The sequence below is a fragment of the Myotis nattereri genome (assembly GCF_964212035.1).
Source record: "Myotis nattereri genome assembly, chromosome: 6".
Taxonomy (NCBI): Eukaryota; Metazoa; Chordata; class Mammalia; order Chiroptera; family Vespertilionidae; genus Myotis; species Myotis nattereri.
Window position 1 is genome coordinate 99,505,923 of NC_138081.1, and position 18,891 is coordinate 99,524,813.

General features: G+C 60.3%; 1 protein-coding gene across 3 annotated transcripts in view; it reads left to right on the plus strand.

The window, feature by feature from the left end:
* Positions 1-16,643, plus strand: part of AFDN (afadin, adherens junction formation factor) — a 100,339-nt gene extending 83,696 nt beyond the window's left edge. For 2 of the 3 annotated variants that reach the window (XM_081094107.1, XM_081094108.1), the window contains exons 28-35: positions 366-457; positions 741-935; positions 3,413-4,408; positions 5,925-5,960; positions 9,861-9,995; positions 12,539-13,022; positions 14,469-14,553; positions 14,969-16,643. In XM_081094107.1, the coding sequence (XP_080950233.1) occupies positions 366-457; positions 741-935; positions 3,413-4,408; positions 5,925-5,960; positions 9,861-9,995; positions 12,539-13,022; positions 14,469-14,553; positions 14,969-15,122 (2,177 nt within the window). In that variant the 3' untranslated portion in view covers positions 15,123-16,643. The remainder of the gene's footprint in view (positions 1-365; positions 458-740; positions 936-3,412; positions 4,409-5,924; positions 5,961-9,860; positions 9,996-12,538; positions 13,023-14,468; positions 14,554-14,968) is intronic. The other variant, XM_081094109.1, reaches the window with a different exon arrangement.
* Positions 16,644-18,891: the final 2,248 nt, after the last annotated feature.

The following is an 18,891-nucleotide window of genomic DNA, read 5'->3' on the forward strand; positions in this document are numbered from 1 at the left end:
CGGGGTCCCGTCGGACGGGGCGGCTCTGCTCGCTTCGCTGTTGAAATGAAATGACCACTAAGTTGGGAACTTCTGGCTCAGGTGCTGCGCTAGGCAGGCACACTGACAGCGCCTCTCCAGGTGGGGCTCACACCTGTCACAGGGTGTTCACAAGAAAAGAAGCCGCGTCAGACCGCGTGCCAGTCCTGGTCTGGGGCAGGCTGTGGCTCTGGCTCTGACTGGTCAGGGGGCAGGAGTCCCTCACGGGCCTGGGTCAGCTCTGTGCAGGCCCCTTGAAGCTGCGGCCACGGGGCTACCCTCAGTAGCTTTTGCTAGGCAGCATCTTGTTTATCTGCTCGTACCTTTCTGTCCGACTCTCCCCGCAGATCAGCCTCCGAGCCCTGGAGGGAAAGGCGCCTACGCCCCTGGAACGGCAGCGAAGATAACGTCCGTCTCCACGGGAAACCTCTGCGCGGAGGTCAGAGCCCACCCCTCCTCACTCCTCTCGCTCCTGGCCTCCCTCAGAGCCGCCCTGAGCTAGGACTGACCCCCACCAGCGTGCTCTAGCTCCTAGGACTCCTTTCTTACGTTCAGTGTGAATTCATAGGGGTTCCCAGTACTCTCAGCCAGTGTAGGACCACACCCTTTTCATCTTGAACAGTTGTCTAGCATATACACTATATTATGTCATTACTGGGAGTTAAATGTGTCCACGGTGCAGATTGTGCAGCTCACCTTTCGTCCTTGTTCACGTTTTGCAGGAGCAGACGCCCCCGCCTCGGCCCGAGGCCTACCCCATCCCCACGCAGACGTACACCAGGGAGTACTTCACCTTCCCCGCCTCCAAGTCCCAGGACCGGGCCGCTCCCCCTCCTCCTCCTCACAGCCAGTGGCCCCCTTACGAGGAGGAGCCGCTCGCGCACACGGACGGCAGTCATCCCAGCCTCGCGGTGCAGGTTAGCTCCCCTCGTCGACCCCACACAGACCCACTCCCAGCACAGGTCACGCTGTCCACATCGTAAAGACACCGCTGAGACCTGGGGCCTTTCTGTCCAGCAGCCCTGCCAGCGGCATCTGTTTCCTCCTGGCCGTGTGGCTGCTGGAGGAAAGGGGACGGGCGGGGTAGGATGCGGAGCCCGCAAGGGATTCTTTGTTCTCTTGCTGTTGGGTTCATGGAGGTCGTCACGTGGCGTGGTCTGCAGTTGGCCGGGCTGGACCGCGGGGCAGGCGGGGCTTGGCTGACGCGGGAAGCTGCCCGAGCATGGGGTGCCCAGGTCACCGTGGCCCCTGCCGGGAAGCTGAGCCGGAGTCAGGGCTCCTGGAGAGCCAGTCCCCAGGGCACCAGCTGTCTCCGTCGGAGTGACCAGACCTGCACCCCCCGGGGTGTGACCGCCGCCTGAGCCGAGGCCGCTCGGGGGGAGGCGGGAGCCTGGAGTGGAGCGGGGACTGCCGGTGTCGGGGTACAGGAGCCCGGAGCGGGGGGAGGGCAAAGGCGACAAGCGAGGAGCTCGGGTTCTGTCCAGGTTAGTAGAGAACGGGAGGTCAGTCTCGTGGTTCCGTGAGGGAACGTGCTCAGATGTGGTTTTCTTTTTAGAAAGACAGTGTTGCATTGGGAGATGACTGGGAGGGGAAATGAAGTGTATGCTTAAAAACAGGTGCGGTCCAGGCCAGCATTTTCAACAGGCCAGCCACACGAGTTTGCAAACAGTGCAGTGCCTGGCTATTTGGTCAGGGCCCTGACCTTCTTCCAACAGCCAGCATATAGCCTTCCGGTGTGAAGGAGCCAGAATCATCGGCATTTCCTGTCAGGTTGGCAGAAAATGTGTTTTGATGTGCCCCCGAGTGTCAGCGATTCATTCGTGTGCCGTGAGGTGAGAAAGGTTGGAGACCGCTGGCCTGGCTCTGTGACACCCGTGTGTCTCGGGCAGTGGATTCGGTGTCTGTCTGGGGTCCGTGGTCAGGGTTACTGAGAGCTGAGATGGGCTCTGAGCTGAGCTGAGAAGGACGAGAAGGCGGAGGGAGGGTTTGTCGCAGGCGATGGGGTGACGAAGGTGAGGAGGGCCCGTTTCTGAGGGCAGAGCATGGTCCCAGCACAGGTCACGCTGTTCACAAGCTTTGCCGCATCCCCGGGTCCATCCCACCTTTCTCCCAGGTGGGCCGGTGCCCCCCGCCCCTCAGCCCGGGCCCAGGGAGTGGCTGAGACGAGGCCTCTCCAAGGTTCTCTCGAACTAGAAGTAGTTCTAGGCCCTGTTTCCTGGAGCCTCTTGTCAGCCCAGGGGGAGACCTGCGTGGGGTGCGTGAGGCGGCCCCCACATTCCCGTGGTGCGGGCGGGCGTGGCGGAGCCTCACATGTACAGCTGCCGTGTGCTCACACGTGGGCAATAATTCAGAGAGGAGGTCGGGGGACAGGAGGGCAGGTCTCCACGTACTTAGTGGGTATTGAAGGGACTGAGGGTCACGGTGGACCTGCAGGGAGGACGGGGAGGGGGAGGCGCACGGGGCTGAGGGCGTGACAGCAAAGCAGTGACTCGGAGCCACGAGATGCGGCACAGAGAGGCCACGGGGCGGGGGGGTGGTGAGGCAGCCCCCACGGTGTTGCTCAGAGGAGCCCGCCCTGGCGTGGCCTGCACGCCCACGTATCAAGAAACTGTTTCTGAGCTGGTGTCAATGTTCCATTTTTCTGTCAGGCTTTTATTTCAAGTGACATCGTATTTTTTTGCTTTTTTAAGAGATCTTATTTTGTTGGGTTGTTTTTAAGGAAGGAAACATTTATTTCCCGGGTTTGCAATTTCAGTTTCTCCTCACTGACAAGCGGGAGGCATTTCACTGGATTACGCTGCTTCAGGCAGGACCTCAGGCCGGCCTCCGCCCCGCGGTGGGCCCCCGGCAGGTGTGAGCTCTGCCGACCCCCAGGGGCTGTGCTGTCCGGGGGCGGCCCCCCTCCAGTGCTCGCTCCCTCGTTCGCCGTCAGGGCTGCCGGTCGGGTCAGTGCTGGGACTCAGAAGCCATGCGAGGACATGTGGGACCTGACCCTCCCAGGAGCAGTGAGAGTTTTACTACAGAGGAGGAATGTCTGTTGCTGATCCTGTAATCAAGCTAAACACCCTCATCCCTGCAGCTGGGTCCCTGGCTGACACCCAGGAGGGGGTGTGCCGTGGGCCGGGGGAGGGCGGCCACCATACTGAGGTGCCTAGTGTCCGTGCCTCACTTTTTCACCAGGGATGCAGAGAAGACAGCTCTTGCTGCTTTGCACCGGGTGGGCACCTCGCAGGAACGCCCTGCCGCTGTGGCGGCCCCTGGCACAGGCAGGCTCAGCCGCGCCCTGCTCTCACCGGTCCAGTAGCATCTCCCTGAGACAGAAAGTTGATGAATGTCTAGTAATTTCTTCCGAGAAATGGCTGGAACCTGACAGTTTTCCTTTCTCTTTTTCCAGCGTGTGGCCCGTTCCCAAGAGGAACTTCGGGAAGATAAAGCTTTTCACCTGGAGCACCACCGAGTGGAGGCGGTGATGGACCGCAAGTCTGACAGCGACCTGTGGATAAACCAGAGCCCCTCGGTGGGCTCCAGCGCGTCCAGCCAGGAGCACCTGGACCACGCGTCCAAGCCGGGCACGCCTGCATCCACCCTGACCAAAAGTGGCCCTGGGCGCTGGAAGACCCCTGCCACTGGGCAGCCCACGCCAGCAGCTGTCCCCCAGCCTGGCCGCACGGACCTGCCCCCACCGCCACCTCCGCCTCCCATGCACTATGCCAGCGAATTTGACGGGATCCCGATGGATTTGCCTCTCCCACCTCCCCCTGCCAGCCAGCTGGGACCTCAGTCTGCGCAGGTGGCGGCTGCAGAGAGGAAGAAGAGGGAGGAGCACCAGCGCTGGTACGAGAAGGAGAAGGCACGGCTGGAGGAGGAGCGGGAGCGGAAGCGCCGGGAGCAGGAGAGGAAGCTGGGCCAGATGCGCACGCAGCCGCTGAACCCGGCCCCCTTTTCTCCTGTGACCGTGCAGCCGCTGAAGCCGGAGAAGCCGGCCACGCTGCAGAGGCCCCCAGAGACCGTCATTCGGGAGCTGCAGCCCCAGCAGCAGCCCCGCACCATCGAGCGCAGGGACTTGCAGTACATCACCGTCAGCAAGGAGGAGCTGTCCTCCGGGGACAGCCTGTCCCCCGACCCCTGGAAGCGCGATGCCAAGGAGAAGCTGGAGAAGCAGCAGCAGCTGCACATCGTGGACATGCTGAGCCGGGAGATCCAGGAGCTGCAGGGCAAGGCCGAGCGCAGCGCCGAGGAGAGCGACCGCCTGCGCAAGCTCCTGCTCGAGTGGCAGTTCCAGAAGCGGCTGCAGGAGTCCAAGGAGAAGGACGAGGACGACGAGGAGGAGGAGGAGGACGTGGACACCATGCTGCTCACGCAGCGGCTGGAGGCCGAGCGCAGAGCCCGGGTAAAGGGGCGCGGCGGGGTGGGCGGCGGGGAGGACGCTAGCGAGGCCCCTAGCGGTGGACCAGTGCTCAGGCATGTCCTTCTCATAGCACAAAACCAGCCCAGTGGGACTGCAGTTTAACAAGCAAACTTGTCCTTCTCCAGCACTTCAGTGAAGGGAGCCAGTGAACAGCAGTCACTTGACGAGGGGTTGGCAGGCCTTATTCCTAGACAGGTAGTGAGCGGCTGGGCTTTGGGGGCCCGCAGACCTGCCTCGCTGCTCGGCTCTGTGGGCGAGTGGCTGAGAGCCCCAGACCTGTGCACGGGGGGCAGCACGGGGCGGGCAGCAGGACACACTGCGCCCCTGGCGAGGCTTCGCTCCCTCACCGGCAGCGGGCTCCTCGTGGGTCACAGCTCGAAGCAGGTGATCGCAGGCAGCTGATGGCAGCGGCAGCGAACAGGCACGGAGAGCTGGGCTTCATTCACTCCTCCAGGCACACACCTCACTTGTGGCTCTCGCATCCCAGAGAAGAAGAGCAGAGCATGTCAGTCACATGGGCTTGGTCGCTCACTGCCACCTTGAAGATTTCCGGTAGCCGCTCGCCAGGACCCCCGGCCGAGGCCTTGGTCGGTGTCGGTTGCAGAGGCCGGTGACCGTCTCAGGCTGTGGGGCTGAGTGGTTTTCCTCCCGACGCGGCCTGTTCTGAGGACGGACAGCCGAGAGCCTGTCCTTTTTGTCTTTTGGATTTTGTTTCTAATTCCAGCTTTTGTTTGGTGCTGTCCACACTAGATGGTCTGAGGCCGTGACTTAGTGAGACGGCCACCCCCACCTCCGGCCAAGTCAGCGTGGAGCGGACGAGCCCGCTCACCCACACTGACAGTATGCAGGTCCCTCGCCAGATGCGCAGACAGCTTTGCCCAGAGTCCAGGTGGAGTCCCTCTGACGACCCTGACGTTTCCGAAATGAAGGCCTAGGTGTTACCTATCACATTGTTCTATTGGCATTTTCCAGCTCGTCAGTATAAGCCTCCTTCCGAATGACTCTGCCGTCGGTGCTGCCTGATAGGCACTGGTGACGGTTAGCATGGGACCCTGGCCTCCATGGTGCCTGCCCGGGGCGTTTCCCTCGGCCGGCCACTGTCCCTAGTGGACACACGGCAGGCAGGTCAATAATTACACATTTCTGTAAAGATGGACTTTTTATTGAAGGCCGGTCAGTTTTGAGCCTCTGTGAATTGTGGTATCGGAACATTTCTCACGTTTTAGTTAGAGGCGTCTGCATATTTACTACTGATTTTATATTGAGATTAAGACCTTAGTCTCCAAATGAGAGAGCTGAGGGAAAGTTCACCGCCTCAGTTACCGTGTGTCTTAACCCTGGATCGCAGTGTTTACTTTCGGAAAACCAGAGCTCAGCCCGCAGCCCCTCGCTTCCCACGGGCCCTCGGGAGCAGGGAGCAGGAGAGCGAGGCTTGCTGGTGGTGGGACAGCTGAACCTAACTTTCACCCTCCTCTCTTTTTCCCTCTGTCACCTGCAGCAGACTGCTGTGCCAGCAATCTCTGTTCTAGATTTGGTATGTTCTCGTTCCTCTCCCTCCGTCCTCTCCTGTCCTGACTCCCTTTTCCTTTAGTGGCGTTTGTGTTCCCAGTAGCTGCGGTCCTGGGGGCCTGGGCCAGCCTGTAGTCGTGACTCTAGAGCATGCCTTTGACTGTCCTGACATTTAGTTTTTCTTTGCTTTTCTCCTTTCATTTCGTGTAACTGTTTATGGTTTCGACCTTTCCTCAGTTTTAGTCATAAATTGATTTTGTGTGTTCTTATTAGTCACAAACACCTGAGCAAATGGGAAACGTTTGCAAAGAGGAATCCATTTCATTCTTGTTCCATTAGAAATGGGTTTCAGATGTTGAACTACTAGCAACTCAGTTGAGTGGTGGGCGTCGCCCGTGAAGAGGCCGCTCTAGGACGTGACGGCCGGTTGCTGGAGTGAGAGACCCAGTGAGCATGCGTGGGCAGGTCCCCCTTCCTCACGGCAGCCCGTGCGCTGGGCAAGACGGGCAGGCCCAGTGTTTTGGAGATGCACCCAACACACAGTCAACATTCTCACCAGGTTTTCTGCGTCCTGTTGTGCTCTTTCTGCCCCACAAAGACTCCTGCTCGTAAACTCGGCTGCTAGGGACCGTGCCTTGATGACACGTTCACGTGGCTGACGGGCTCTCCGTGGCCAGTCCCAGCTTCGTCCTGTTGCCAGGTGAATGGTTCCCTCGCTGACACCCCTTCCCCTTTCAGCGACATCGGGGCTCTGCCGGTTCCTCTGGGACGACCCAACGAGACCCTCCCTCCTGGGCTGTCCTGTCGGGTCTTCGTGCGGCTGTGGGAATGGGCGCTTCGAGCATCCAGGCACGCAAGGGGTGACTTAAATATAAAGGCTTCAAGCAGGAACGGGCAGGGAGCCTCCTCGAGAGCTACCCCTTCAGAGGGGATGAGGTGGAGGGACCTGGGAAGTGGGAACTGGCCCAGAGCTCAGAGCCGAAGGGCGGAAGGCAGGCCGGCACCTCCCCCAGGAGTTAGGAGGACACAGGGTTCATGTCATGCCCACCGTGTGTGTGGAACATGAAACAGTTGCCCTGAAAAACTTGAAAGGGCCGTGAGCCGCCCCACCTGCCCAGGTCCTTCTGCTTCGTCTGCCGCTGATGCTGCAGCAGCTACGCTACAGGTCGCGCAGCCCCTGGTAACAGACTGCTTTTCTTAGGTGCTGGAGGCCCGGCCTGTGGAGGGCGGCTCCCCCTCCTTCCGTGCCTGTGGGCCGGAGAGTGGCTTTGTCCTCGCCTCTCTGCCCGGCGGTGGCTGCAGGCGGCTGCCCCGGGTTAGGTGGGTGCCAGAGGCGAGCAGGAGCGTCTGAGGCGAGCGCTCTGGTGGTGACGCACAGCAACAAGGCCCAGAGGACAGAGGTTTCTTAGGGACAATGTGCTCATTAACAGACTGACTTTTAAGTAAAAATGTCAGAAAGTGAAGTATAAGTTAAAGGTAGAAGTAAATGTGTTTTGGGTATAGAATCATAAACACACGGATCTCACCTCCACACACACTTTCTTGGACCTGGAAGTACTGAGACGTGTGGGCGGCCAGCAGCGCGGCCCAGGGTCAGGCTGCAGAGTTCCTGGCTGAGGTCCTTTCAGTCGGGGTGGTCGTGAGTCACGCCATAGCGATGACTGTGTAGCCGTTTAGATACGTTCCTCAAATGGGACCTGTCCTTCCCGGGCTCTGACCCCAGGGGACCTGTCCTTCCCGAACTCTGACCCCAGGGGACCTGTCCTTCCCGAGCTCTGACTTAAAGCACATTGAGGGATGATGTGGTTTTTCTCTATCACGAGGGGGTTTGTTTTGGAGGATAGTTGTAAAGCTGCCTGTCTTTAAGGAAAAAAGCAGCCTGGGGTTTGAACACAAACACTGTGTAAAGCCTCGTAGCAGACTGGGGGGGCGGGGGGGCGCTCACTGTGGCAACATCCCGCCTTCCTCTACAGTAGCGCCCGGGAGCCACAAGCGGCTCCTTCCCGCGGGTGGAGAAGAGGGAGGGTTCTTAGGAGAAAATGTCTGTTTCTAGGTTGGAGGGAGCATTCGTACTGTTGTTTCGAGGATTGTTATCCTTCTGATACCTTAACATCACACTCCTCTCCCAACCCCGACTGGCTGCCTCGATGTGCTCTGTATTCTTGCTCAGAATTTGTTTTCAATGAGACCCAGAAGGTGCAACATGAAATTGGTCTGTGCTTTCCTAGTGATTGGGTAACAGAAGTACCTGCGTTGCACTGATGCAGTTTTACATTCTTCCATCAATTACTTTTCTGTAGAATATTTAGTATCAGCTGCGTCTTTATTTTTTTGTCTGGGTGCTTTTTGTCATCATTTGTGCTGGTCACTCTGAACGTCCGCTGCCGGCTGACGTCAGGCCTGTGTGCCCCTGGAGCAGGCCCCCGCCTCTTCTTCCTTGTGGCCCCTTCATTCTTTCCCCGTAGCTCCTATTCCTCCTGCAGAGCTCCCCGAGCACCCGCACCCTGACACCCCGGGCTCACCCCTCGACTGCACGGACGAGGAAGTAGAGGGCTCTGTGGTGGGTGGAACCTTAATCTCTTTCTAAGATGGTCATTGTGTGTGACAGGAAGCAGCCTGGGGGCCGAGCCTGTCGCTTTCCCACCAGGACACAGTGTGCTTCCCCCAGAATCGACCGGAGCCAGGGCTAGGTTTTGTTTAAGAACAATGCACTCGCAGTGGAAGGGAACCCTTGATAGAGTAACTAACCCCACAGCTGCGCGCACACCTGAGGGCGTGTGTGAGGGTCCTGCAGGGGGTGGGCTGAGGGAGGTGGCCTCGGGCTCAGCTCGCTGCTGTGAGGGGCACAAGCCGTGGGGGGAGGGAGGGGAAGGGGGGTGCCGTGGGCGCTGCCAGCCGGGTCCCCTGGAGAGAGACAGGGATGAAGAGAAGGCGTTCAGTGGCCTCGGGCTCAGCTCGCTGCAGTGCCCGAAGGGAGGGGAGCCTTGCGCGGTGCCCTCCTGGCGAATGAGCGTTTCCTTCGGTTCCTGTAGAGAAGGTGTGTTAGCTGCAGTGAGTCGCAGAGAAATGCGACCAGGAGGGTAAAGGAGCTGAAACCCAACAGAAGTCTGTCCTGGGTCCTGAGGTGCCCTCAGGAGTTGAATGACTGGAATGTGCGCAGAGAGATTAGGTGGCGACAGGGATGGGTGTGAGACAGAACCTGGCAGGTGGTTTCCTGGAAATAGGATGCCTGGTCTGCAGCTGGTGGTCGTTCCCTTGTGGGCGTCCAGGCAGCACAGAGCGAGGTGGCAGATGCAGCAGAAACGAGATGGCAGAAGGCCCTCCCACCGTCCGTGCGATTCTGTGACCGGGGTGGGGTGGGGAGGAGCCTCCCCGGCAGGGAAGGAGCTCATGGAGCCCCGGACGGGTCCAGAGGGAGCTGGTAGCCAAGCGCCAGTGCGGGAAGATGCTAGAAACTTGGTCCCCAGGTGCACTGTCACCTGCTCATGGGGTCCCCGGCTGCCCCACACAGGCGGGCGTTTATCCGCCACCTGCCACGGTGCAGGCTTCTCTCTCCACTTGTGTGGAAACTAAAACAAACACGGACGAGGCTGGCTGAGTGTCCACAGAGCCACGCCTGGGTGTCTGACGTTTGCGTCTGTTCATCATGAGCTGGTTAACGTCACTTGACTCAGAGGTCGTGCTTGTTTGAAGCGTGGATGTGTGAGCGAAGGTCCTTCTCCTTGGCACCAGGATCGTGGGAGGAGAGCTGGGGGTGGGGACGGCTGTAGGCGGCCGCTTTGCAGTTGTCGCGCTCAGTGTGAGTTGTGTCTCAGCCCTGCTTTGACCCCGTGTCCGTGTTGCCCTGTGCGTGCGTCTGCGTGTCGCGGTGTGTGCTGTGTGTCTGCCAGGAGCCCCCAGGAAGCTAAGGTGAATGTGCTGTCAGTTACAGGACGAGGAGCGCCGGCGGCAGCAGCAGCTGGAGGAGATGCGGCTGCGGGAGGCGGAGGAGCGCGCCCGGCAAGAGGACCGGCGGCTGCAGCAGGAGGAGGAGCGCGGCAAGCGTGACGCTGAAGAAAAGGTTATGGTCCTCTAGGGCGTGCGGAGGTGTGCGGGCGGAGCTCCGGCCCCGCCTCTCCTCCGCTGTCTCCGGCCTCCTTGCTCTCTGCGTCTCTGCCTGTGGACCCGGCTCTGTGTTGCTGACGGGGCTGCTGTTTGTGGAGGTGACGGTGGCTCAGGGTGGCTCACCTCGCGTTGGAGCTGTGGGAGCAGCAGGGACAGCGAGAGCGAGACAGCCTGTGGACACTGAGTATCCCAAATAGAGCCTTTCCCCAGGTTACCCCGTGCTGGTCGGACAGAGCAGGCGGCTTCTCCAAGCCATGGAGCGAGGAGAATGTGCCTGGTGTGTGACCTGCTAGACACTCTGACTTACCGCTTGGTTTCCACGTGTAGCAATCCTTTAGCGGGACGTACAGTGATGGCGAGTCGGCCTGTGCCGGGGGCTGGCGCTGCTCTGTCGGCCTGCAGGGCGGCTCCGCCCCCCGCGAGCTGGGCAGCCCGTCCTCTGCCACTTCCCTTCTGTGAAGGTGGAGCTCCAATGTCACGACTTCTGATGGGAAGATCTAGTTTTTATTGAAAATCCCTTCTTTGATAGACGTGTGAACTGTATCAATAGAGCCCTCCCCACCCACCCTGAGACAGGACTTGCAGGAGCTGGTAGGACCCTAACAGCTGAGAGAGGGAGGCCGGCAGGAACGGGGACTCCTGCAGCTGACAGTAGAATCAGGTGATGAGCGGGTCTGCCTTCTCTAGGCCTGGCCTTTCCCAGAGTCTGGCCTGCTCCCCGTGTGTCTGCACAGCTCGGGGTCCCGGGGCTGAGCTTCCAGTGAGGCTCCCCGTGTCTTCCCGGGGGCAATGGCGTCACAGAGGTCGTCTCTCCAAGGAACCCAGGTTCCAGAGGTAGAGACCCTGGGGCCTCGTCTGTGTGTGTGATGCTGCCCCAGCTCCCTGCCCGCACCACCCCTGCCCGCACCACCCCTGCCCGCACCACCCCTGCCCGCACCACCCCTGCCCGCACCACCCCTGCCCGCACCACCCCTGCCCGCACCACCCCTGCCCGCACCACCCCTGCCCGCGCACCAGGCGGCCCCCGGCTCTGTGCCCATGCTCTCCCCCCGCTGCCGATCACACCGGACACTTTCTTTCAGCTTCTGTGATTGAGTGGCAGCATGGAAAGAAGCTGAATAACCTACTTTTTTACACAGAATGTCCCAAAGCGATGGGTTTGCTTTGTTACAGAAAGACGTTGGGTAGAACAGAGGCTTCGCGGGCCCTGTAGTCAGACCTGCTCCTGGTGCAGGAGGCGTGCGGGGCCCTAGCTCAGCGCCCGCTGCTCTCCGTGGCCCGGGCAGCCGCAGAGCTCCCCCTGGAGCTGATTCCACACCCCAACGGGACACCTATTTTGTGTAGAAAATAAGAAAAAAAAAGAATTTCCTTTAGTATGTCTCAATGTAGACAGAGATAGAGTGAGAAATCGGGGCTGGCGTTGGCTTTTAGAGTTTTCTCCTTCCAGAGGCGAGGCTCTGACCAGCTGGTGTGTGTGCCTCGCTGTGTGCGTGCTTGTGCACGTGTGTATGTGGGTGTGGGGTCTGTCTGGAGGCAGTAGGGGACACTACCACTGAAATGGAGACTAAAAACGTTCATCCTGACGCCAGTAAGGTCCCCAAAATCCGTTCCTTGGTTGAGTGAATTGAAGAAGCGCTGCGCTCCATTCTGTAGCGTGAACCATTCTCGTTAAGCCGGTTCTATTTGTTCTCTCATCGCCTTTCTCACTTACTTTTTCTTGTGTTCTAAGATTTCTGTCAATCTAACGAAATTGTGCTGTTACCTTTTTTAATGTTTTAATGATTTTAACACTGTCAACTGGAGTTTTTGCAGACGTATGTCAGAAATGTATGTGTCAAAATACATCTGAATATCTTGTTGCTGTTGCTCTACTTTTCTGTCTGTCGGGGCTGAAGACCTGAGTGTAGACTGAGAACTGGAGGGCATGTGTTAGAGGACTGGGGGCTCAAGCAGTGCTGCCGCAGCTCCCGGTGCCCTGCTGGTCCCTGATTGAAGGCTCTGAGCCAGGAGCGTGCTCTCCTGGAGGAAGGACTCAGTCGGGGCTGTGCGAGCATGTAGGTGTAGGAGGCCACGGAGCCCCTGTCTGGCTTTGTTTGTCCGTAAACGCAGCAGGAACAGGTAAGTTACTGTCCGAACAGGAACAGGAGCGGGCGGAGACCTAGAGCAGCAGAGGAGCGAAGAGGCTGAGGGACGGTCACGGGGACGGGGATGGAGCGAGAGGCAGGGCCCGGGAGTGCCTGGAGCATCTTCGTTTGTGCTGGTGGCGGTTTTGTGTCCAGTGACTCCGGACAGAGTGGAGGTGTGCGTGAGCCTCGGGGAGCCTGTCTCGGGTCGATGGACCGTCTCTGTCTGGCTCTTCCTCCTTCACACTCTCGTTCGTCGTCAGTGTGGCCCTGGGCTGGGACTGACCAGCCTTTCCTGCCCCGCCAGGCCCAGTGGGGTGGCTGTGGTCCCCTCTGACCTTGTCTGACCTTTGCACTTTTCTGTTCCCGCCTGCAGAGGCGACAGGAAGAAGGGTATTACAGTCGCCTGGAGGCCGAAAGGCGCCGACTGCACGACGAGGCAGATCGCAGGCTGCTGGAGCCAGAGGAGCCGGCCCTAAGCAGGCCTCCGCTGCCGCGGGGCTACGAACCCACAGCCCTGCCCGCCCCGGCGGGTGCGCCACCCCCCCCACCACAGCGCACCACCTCCTCCCTGCAGGCGCAGGCCCTGTCCCCTGACTCCCTGTACACCGCCAAGCTGGTTGCCTACACCGAGGAGGAGGAGGAGGAGGAGGAGAGCCCCGCAGGTCAGGATGAGTGCTCCCGCTCCAGGACGTCTCGCGGGCACCTTAAGCCGCGCCCGGCCTCCGATGGCATCTTTCTCTCCAACTCCTTCCAGCCGCCCTCGGCCAGTGCCAACAGTACTGCCCTCAGAGCAGGCCAGCCCCCGCCCCCTCCAAAGCCAGCAGGCTTCTACCATCTCGGCCACTCCAGGGCTAGAGGTAAAGGGCAGAGCTGCCAGGCCTCCCTCCTGTCTTGCTGATTGGACCTTGGCATCTGCACTCTGCGCGCTGGAGATGGTCCGTCTCGGCCAGTCGCTGGGAGTCTGAATCGAGCTGATCGGTGGGCTCAGCATGGGGACCTCCCTCTGCCTCGATCGCAGTGTCTGCTAGTCTCCCCGTGATTTGCACTCTGAACCCCCTCTCTCACCCCCACAGCAATCAGGCCTCCTCCCTCCTCGGGCGTGAAGTACTGTTGGTCTTGCCTTCATTCTCTGCCTCTTCAAGTAATTGCTATGTTTGGTTGAACATGTGCCCTTTTCCCACTTTTGGTGTCTAAAGATAGGGTCTGCTTATTAACAGTCATGGGACACACTAGCTTTCTGCTGTTTTGACGCACGCAGGGCTCTCTGCCCTGGGCCACATGCCTGTGGGGGCGCAGCAGAGACCTGAGCAGTGGCCGAGTGCCAGGGCCCAAGACCAGGTCACTTCCTCTCATTGTCCTACCTCCTCCGCACTCCGCAGCACAGGCAGCAGACCTCGTGGGCACACGCTGGCCCGGGGTCCTGCCTGTGCCAGGACCAGGGCCGCGGGTGCACATTCAGGGAACATGGCTGAGGCAGCACTGAGAGTTGAATTTAAACTACAGATTCTAAGGCCTTGTCACGGGCAGAAGATTTTTTAAGTGGGATTCTTCCCTACCGAGTGACAACCCATAGAAAGACATCAGCACCGCTGTCAACGTGTTATGACTTTAATGATAGATCATTGGGCAAGACGAGCTCACTCGGATGCCTTTCAACCTTTTGTCTGCATCCTCTCTGTGGGTCTTCACAGGCCTGGGCGCAGAGGGCAGGTCGGCTGTGTTCACACAGGCGGTGATTTTGTGCCTGTGGACTAGTGTCCACGCCAGGGGCCTCGGTAGCCCATTTGTTTAAAACATTTTGTTTAATAATTACAGCCATTTATTGTGGGGGGGGGGGGGGGATTCAGTAGCTGCCCTGAAAAGATTCACTTCAGTCGTGCAATCACTTCTTAATCTGTAGGTCGCCTGCACTCAGTGGCCTTGCAGGACAATTCCTGGTGTTGGGAGTGTCTGGAAAGTTCTGCTGCCCCCAGCTCGGCAGTCTTCTGTGGCTTCTTCTCGTGGGTTCCTGATATCTGTGAATTTACTGATCAGAACTTTTGATCGTTACCACCTGTGGCCTGTGCTGGCCTCTCTGCCCCTAATGGGCTGGGGCAGCACCGGGAGCAGTGATTGGCTGGCTCAGGCCACAGGAGATGGGAGTGGCCATGGATGGAGCTTTTGTCTGATTTGAAGCGCTTTCGCTTTCTTCATTTAGCAACTTAAAATGTCTTATTCTTCTGTGGGCGCTGTGTCCTTTCCGTGAGCACAGTTTTCGAAATAATGCAACTGCTTTAACGTTGACTTTTTCTCTTATGGAAAAGGACCAAACTCTTTCACGGGATCTTCTGGGACACTCGCCGGTGCTCATGATGCTCACTGGGACCCGAGAGAGAAGCTGTCTAAAAGGTAATGCGTTTGCTGGACACGCCCCTCTTTCCCTCCCTCCCCCCTGTGGGCACGGCTGCACTGGCCGCAGAGACTAACCAGAGCCGGTAGCACCTTCCTGCCGTTTCCCACTCCGTGGACTCGCTGCTGCGTGCTGGGCTGTGCCCGCCCTTCAGGGGAGCTGCCCGGGGAAGACCTGGCTGAGGGTCCGAGACGAGGCTGCGACTGGAGGAGTTGCTGTTTTTAGGAAGGAGGAGGGTGTTTTGCCCTTTTCCTACGTGGACTTAGAATTTACTCATGATTTTAATTCTAGGAAAGTCAGGGCAGGATTTAACTGAGAACAAGTCTCTCTCACTAAACTGTTCCCTGAGGTTAAACTGACTCCTTGGTGACTGGTTCTCATGGTGACGAGTAACCTTGTACCCGCCCCCTGCAGCCACGAGGCAGGAGTCCCTGGGGGCGCAGGAGCCCCGGAGAATCTGACCTTCAGGGAGCGCCAGCGCCTCTTCTCCCAGGGCCAGGACGTGTCCAACAAAGTGAAAGCCTCCCGCAAACTCACGGAGCTGGAGAACGAGCTGAACACGAAGTGAAGGAGGAGGCGCCTCTGCTCCCCGCGCCCTCCCACCGGCTCTGTGGGCCCCGGTGCGTCCGGCTGGGCAGTGGCTGGGGTTCAGGATGCTCAGCCGGGAACTGCAGTTCACCAGCGAGGCCACGTGCGCAGCGGAAGCACTGTGGGCTCCTGTGACCTCCCACCGGGGGCAGGGGAAGGGCAGGAGGTGCTGAGGCCGCGCCCCTTCTCCCGGGAGCACGCAGTCCTGTTCTCTTCTCAGCCTGCTCCCGCTCAGAGAAGAGCTTAACTGCCCAGAGGATGTTTGCACTACAGAGGGCAGCTGCGCTGTGGACAGTCCAGTCGGGCGGATCTGCCTGGAGCACCAGCTGCGCAGGGGGCGGGTCGAGGTCCAGCCTCCCTCCGGCCCCGCCCGCTCCTCAGGTGCAAGCCCTCCTGACCCGCTTGCCTATTCGATGGGAAAACTTTCTCAACAGAACATTTTGAGGCTTTAAGCTTAGGAAATTTTATTTTTATAAATACCAGATTAGTTCTATTAGACCACTGGTGATTTTGAAGGTGGCAGTTAGCGTTAGAACGTTAACTATTTCAGATGCCTGAGGGGATCTGTGAGGAGCCGCGAGCTCAGTGTTGCGTGAAAAGGAGCCGAGGAGCCGGCATTAGGATGGTGTCAGGATGTGAGTCCTGGCGGAGGAGCAGCCGCTGCTCAGGGATTTTACATTCGGCTGAGAGCGACGCCCGTGCTGGGGGGTGGCGGGGCGGAGGGGTGTCTGCCACCCGGCCCCTCATTTACGTCCTGAGAATGACTTGTGTGGCAGTTCAAGCTGTTTGTGTACACGCTGGTAGGGTTATTTAATTTCCATTCGTTGAATTATTAGTTACCACTGTCGTTTGTTCAGCTGTGACTGTGTGGCTGATGTCGGGGAGGCGGACCTCACTTTGTTTTACGTTGTGTGATGTTAAATGGTGACTCACTTTGTGATTATGATCAAATGTTCTATGGACGAAGCCCTGAAGTGGGGCCGGGGCTTTTCTGTGCCACGTTGCTGTCTGACAGATGTGTGTTAGAAACCCACACACTTTCATGGAGGGGGAGGGGCTTCCGGCCTGGGACCCACAGGGGAGACTGTAGGGTAAGCCTTTCCAGGGCGCGTGTCAGTCGTCCACGCGGCCAGGGCTCTGGTGGGGGGGCGGGCAGCGGAGGGGCCTGCATGGCTGTGAAGGATCGCACGGTGCAGGCGGCTGGAGAGCAGGCTCCTCCCAGGCACCTCGAGACACTGGCGGCCCCACAGGGCGAAGCCCACATGTCCCCCAAGAGATGCTGTGGACCAACTGCTGTTCTGTCAACATATGGAAAGGCCCCGCCCACCAGCACGTGAGCGACACGCACGGCACAGGGCGGCTCAGACCGAGGCGGCGGCCTGCCCTCCAGGCGGGTTGGGCCTTTCGTGACTGCACTACTGTGGACGCATCCAACTGCTGTAGCTTCCATTCTACTGTATTCCAGCCCAGCCTGTTTTTAATAAACTTTATATGTATTTAAGTGCATTTGCTGTTGTTGATTTTAGTAGCACTGGCAAGATTATATTTGTAATCAGCCTCCTTCCCCCTCCCTCCTCCCTGTCATTCACTAAACAGGAGCCTGGTGTCCTGTCCTTGGGGCAGTGTTCCCAGGTGGTCCCCTGGAGCAGGCGGACGCAGCGGGATTGGGGGGGTGCTCTCAGCTGGGCCCATTGTCTTCATGCAGGCAGGTGCCCCTCGGCCAGCCACTGGGGACACTGGTTCCACGTCCCCCACAGCAGGTCAGAGAGGTGTAGAGTTTACATAAACATGCAGCTAGTGACTTGATTGGTATAAAGAAGAGGGACAGGGCACTTGAGGGTTTAACAGAACAACCCCTTTTGAGTCGAGATGGCAGCCTTTTTGGGAAAATGAAATTCTTCCCTTCAGGGAGCCGAGGCTGCTGAGCCCGTGCCTGGAGCCCGGCAGGGATGTGCTGGCCATGGGTCGGGTTGGGACGGGTGCAGGAGGCCGAGGTTTGCGCCCTTCATCCAGCTTATTGCCGGGTCCTCCCGGTGGAAGTGTGGTGGCCGCGGGCCGGGGCGACAGGCCACAGGAGCGTGGGCGACGGCCCCCTTCCTGCTGCTGTGAGTGGGTCTGAGCGGCCGGGGGCTGTCGGCAGCAGCTTCCTTTAGAGCGGGCCCTCGTGGTGTCCGGTCCGCACCTGTTCCCTGGGGGGCCTCTGCCTTTCTAAGTGCTTATGGAGGCCGTGGGGCCGCTGGTCCCACCTTCCACTGGGGTAGTGAAGGTAAAGGCGCCAGCAAGTACTCCCGCAGCAGAGGGAGGAGCCTGCGTGCCCTGAGGTCAGTGTGTGGCGTTAGAGGGCCGCCTCCCCATTGGTCCCCGTCCCGGCAGCCCCAATAAAGCCAGCCCCTCCACCCCCCCAATAAAGCCAGCCCGGCTGTGTGGACCGACCCCGCGGAAGGGAGCCAGCGGGCGCTCGGGGCTTCTGTCGGCTTGTCTCCGCTTGGTGTGCTGGTTTGCCTTTATTTCTATTAGTGTCACAACCTGAACACTTGGAAATGACGAACGTGGAGTAGACGTGGGAACTCCGACAGCCTGGAGGGCCTGAGGCTGCAGAGTCCGACGGTCAGTGGGCCTGTGATGTTGTCTCCTCTCGAGCTGTTTGATTTCCAATAAAATGCAAGTGATGCTCAGCGGACCGGGCTCTGCCACCGGTTTCCCTCCAGTCGTTCCTGCAGCCCCACCTGTGGCCACCGGGGAACGGGGAGGAGGCAGCGCTGCCCAGGCAGAGCCCGGGCCCTGAGTCCACCCAGTGGCCCTGTCCCTGCAGGACCCCAAGGGAGCCCTGCTGAGCGGGGGCGGGACCCTGTGCCCGGGGCGCCACCGGCCCTGCTGGGGCTGAGCTCCCCGGGGGCCCTCGGCCTGGGCCTGGCCCGCCGCTGCGGGTGGGCGGGGGGGGGGGGGGTCGTTGGGCGGGGCCCGCTGGCTGGGGTTGGAGACCCAGAGCCTGAAGGTCAGAGGCGGGAGAAGCATTTCCCGGGAACCCCTGCAGCAGGCGGAGACCCCCCAAATACACGGTTGGCGCCAGGCTGGGCATCGCTGAGGACAGAGACCCAGGGCAGAGGGGGGGTCTCCCTGAGAGAGGAGGGTCTGAAGGTGAGGGGTCCCCGGGGTGGGGGGTCCCCGTGGTGGGGGTCTCCCAGCTCGGGCCTGGCGGGCAGTAATGCCTGAGTCCGCAGCCGCCCTGTTAAGTTTGGAAGAGATGAGGGTGCAGATGCTGGGGTGGGAGCTGGGCCCCGCTGCCTGGCTGCCAACCACCTCCGCCGTCCCCGCCCCCTTCCGCCCTGCCCCGCCCCCTGCCCCTCCGCCCCGCCCCTGTCCCTCCGCCCCGCCCCCTGTCCCCCTGCCCCTCTGCCCCGCCCCCTATCCCTCCGCCCCGCCCCCTATCCCTCCGCCCCGCCCCCTGTCCCCCTGCCCCCTCCGCCCCGCCCCCTGCCCCTCCGCCCCGCCCCCTGCCCCCTCTGCCCCGCCCCCTATCCCTCCGCCCCGCCCCCTGCCCCTCCGCCCCGCCCCCTGCCCCCTCTGCCCCGCCCCCTATCCCTCCGCCCCGCCCCCTGCCCCTCCGCCCCGCCCCCTGTCCCCCTGCCCCCTCCGCCCCGCCCCCTGCCCCCTCCGCCCCGCCCCCTGCACTGCCAGGTTCTTCCCGGAAAGCAAGTGGCGGGGCGGCTCTTCCCCGCGGCCACTGCCTCCCTCGCTGTGCGGCGCCG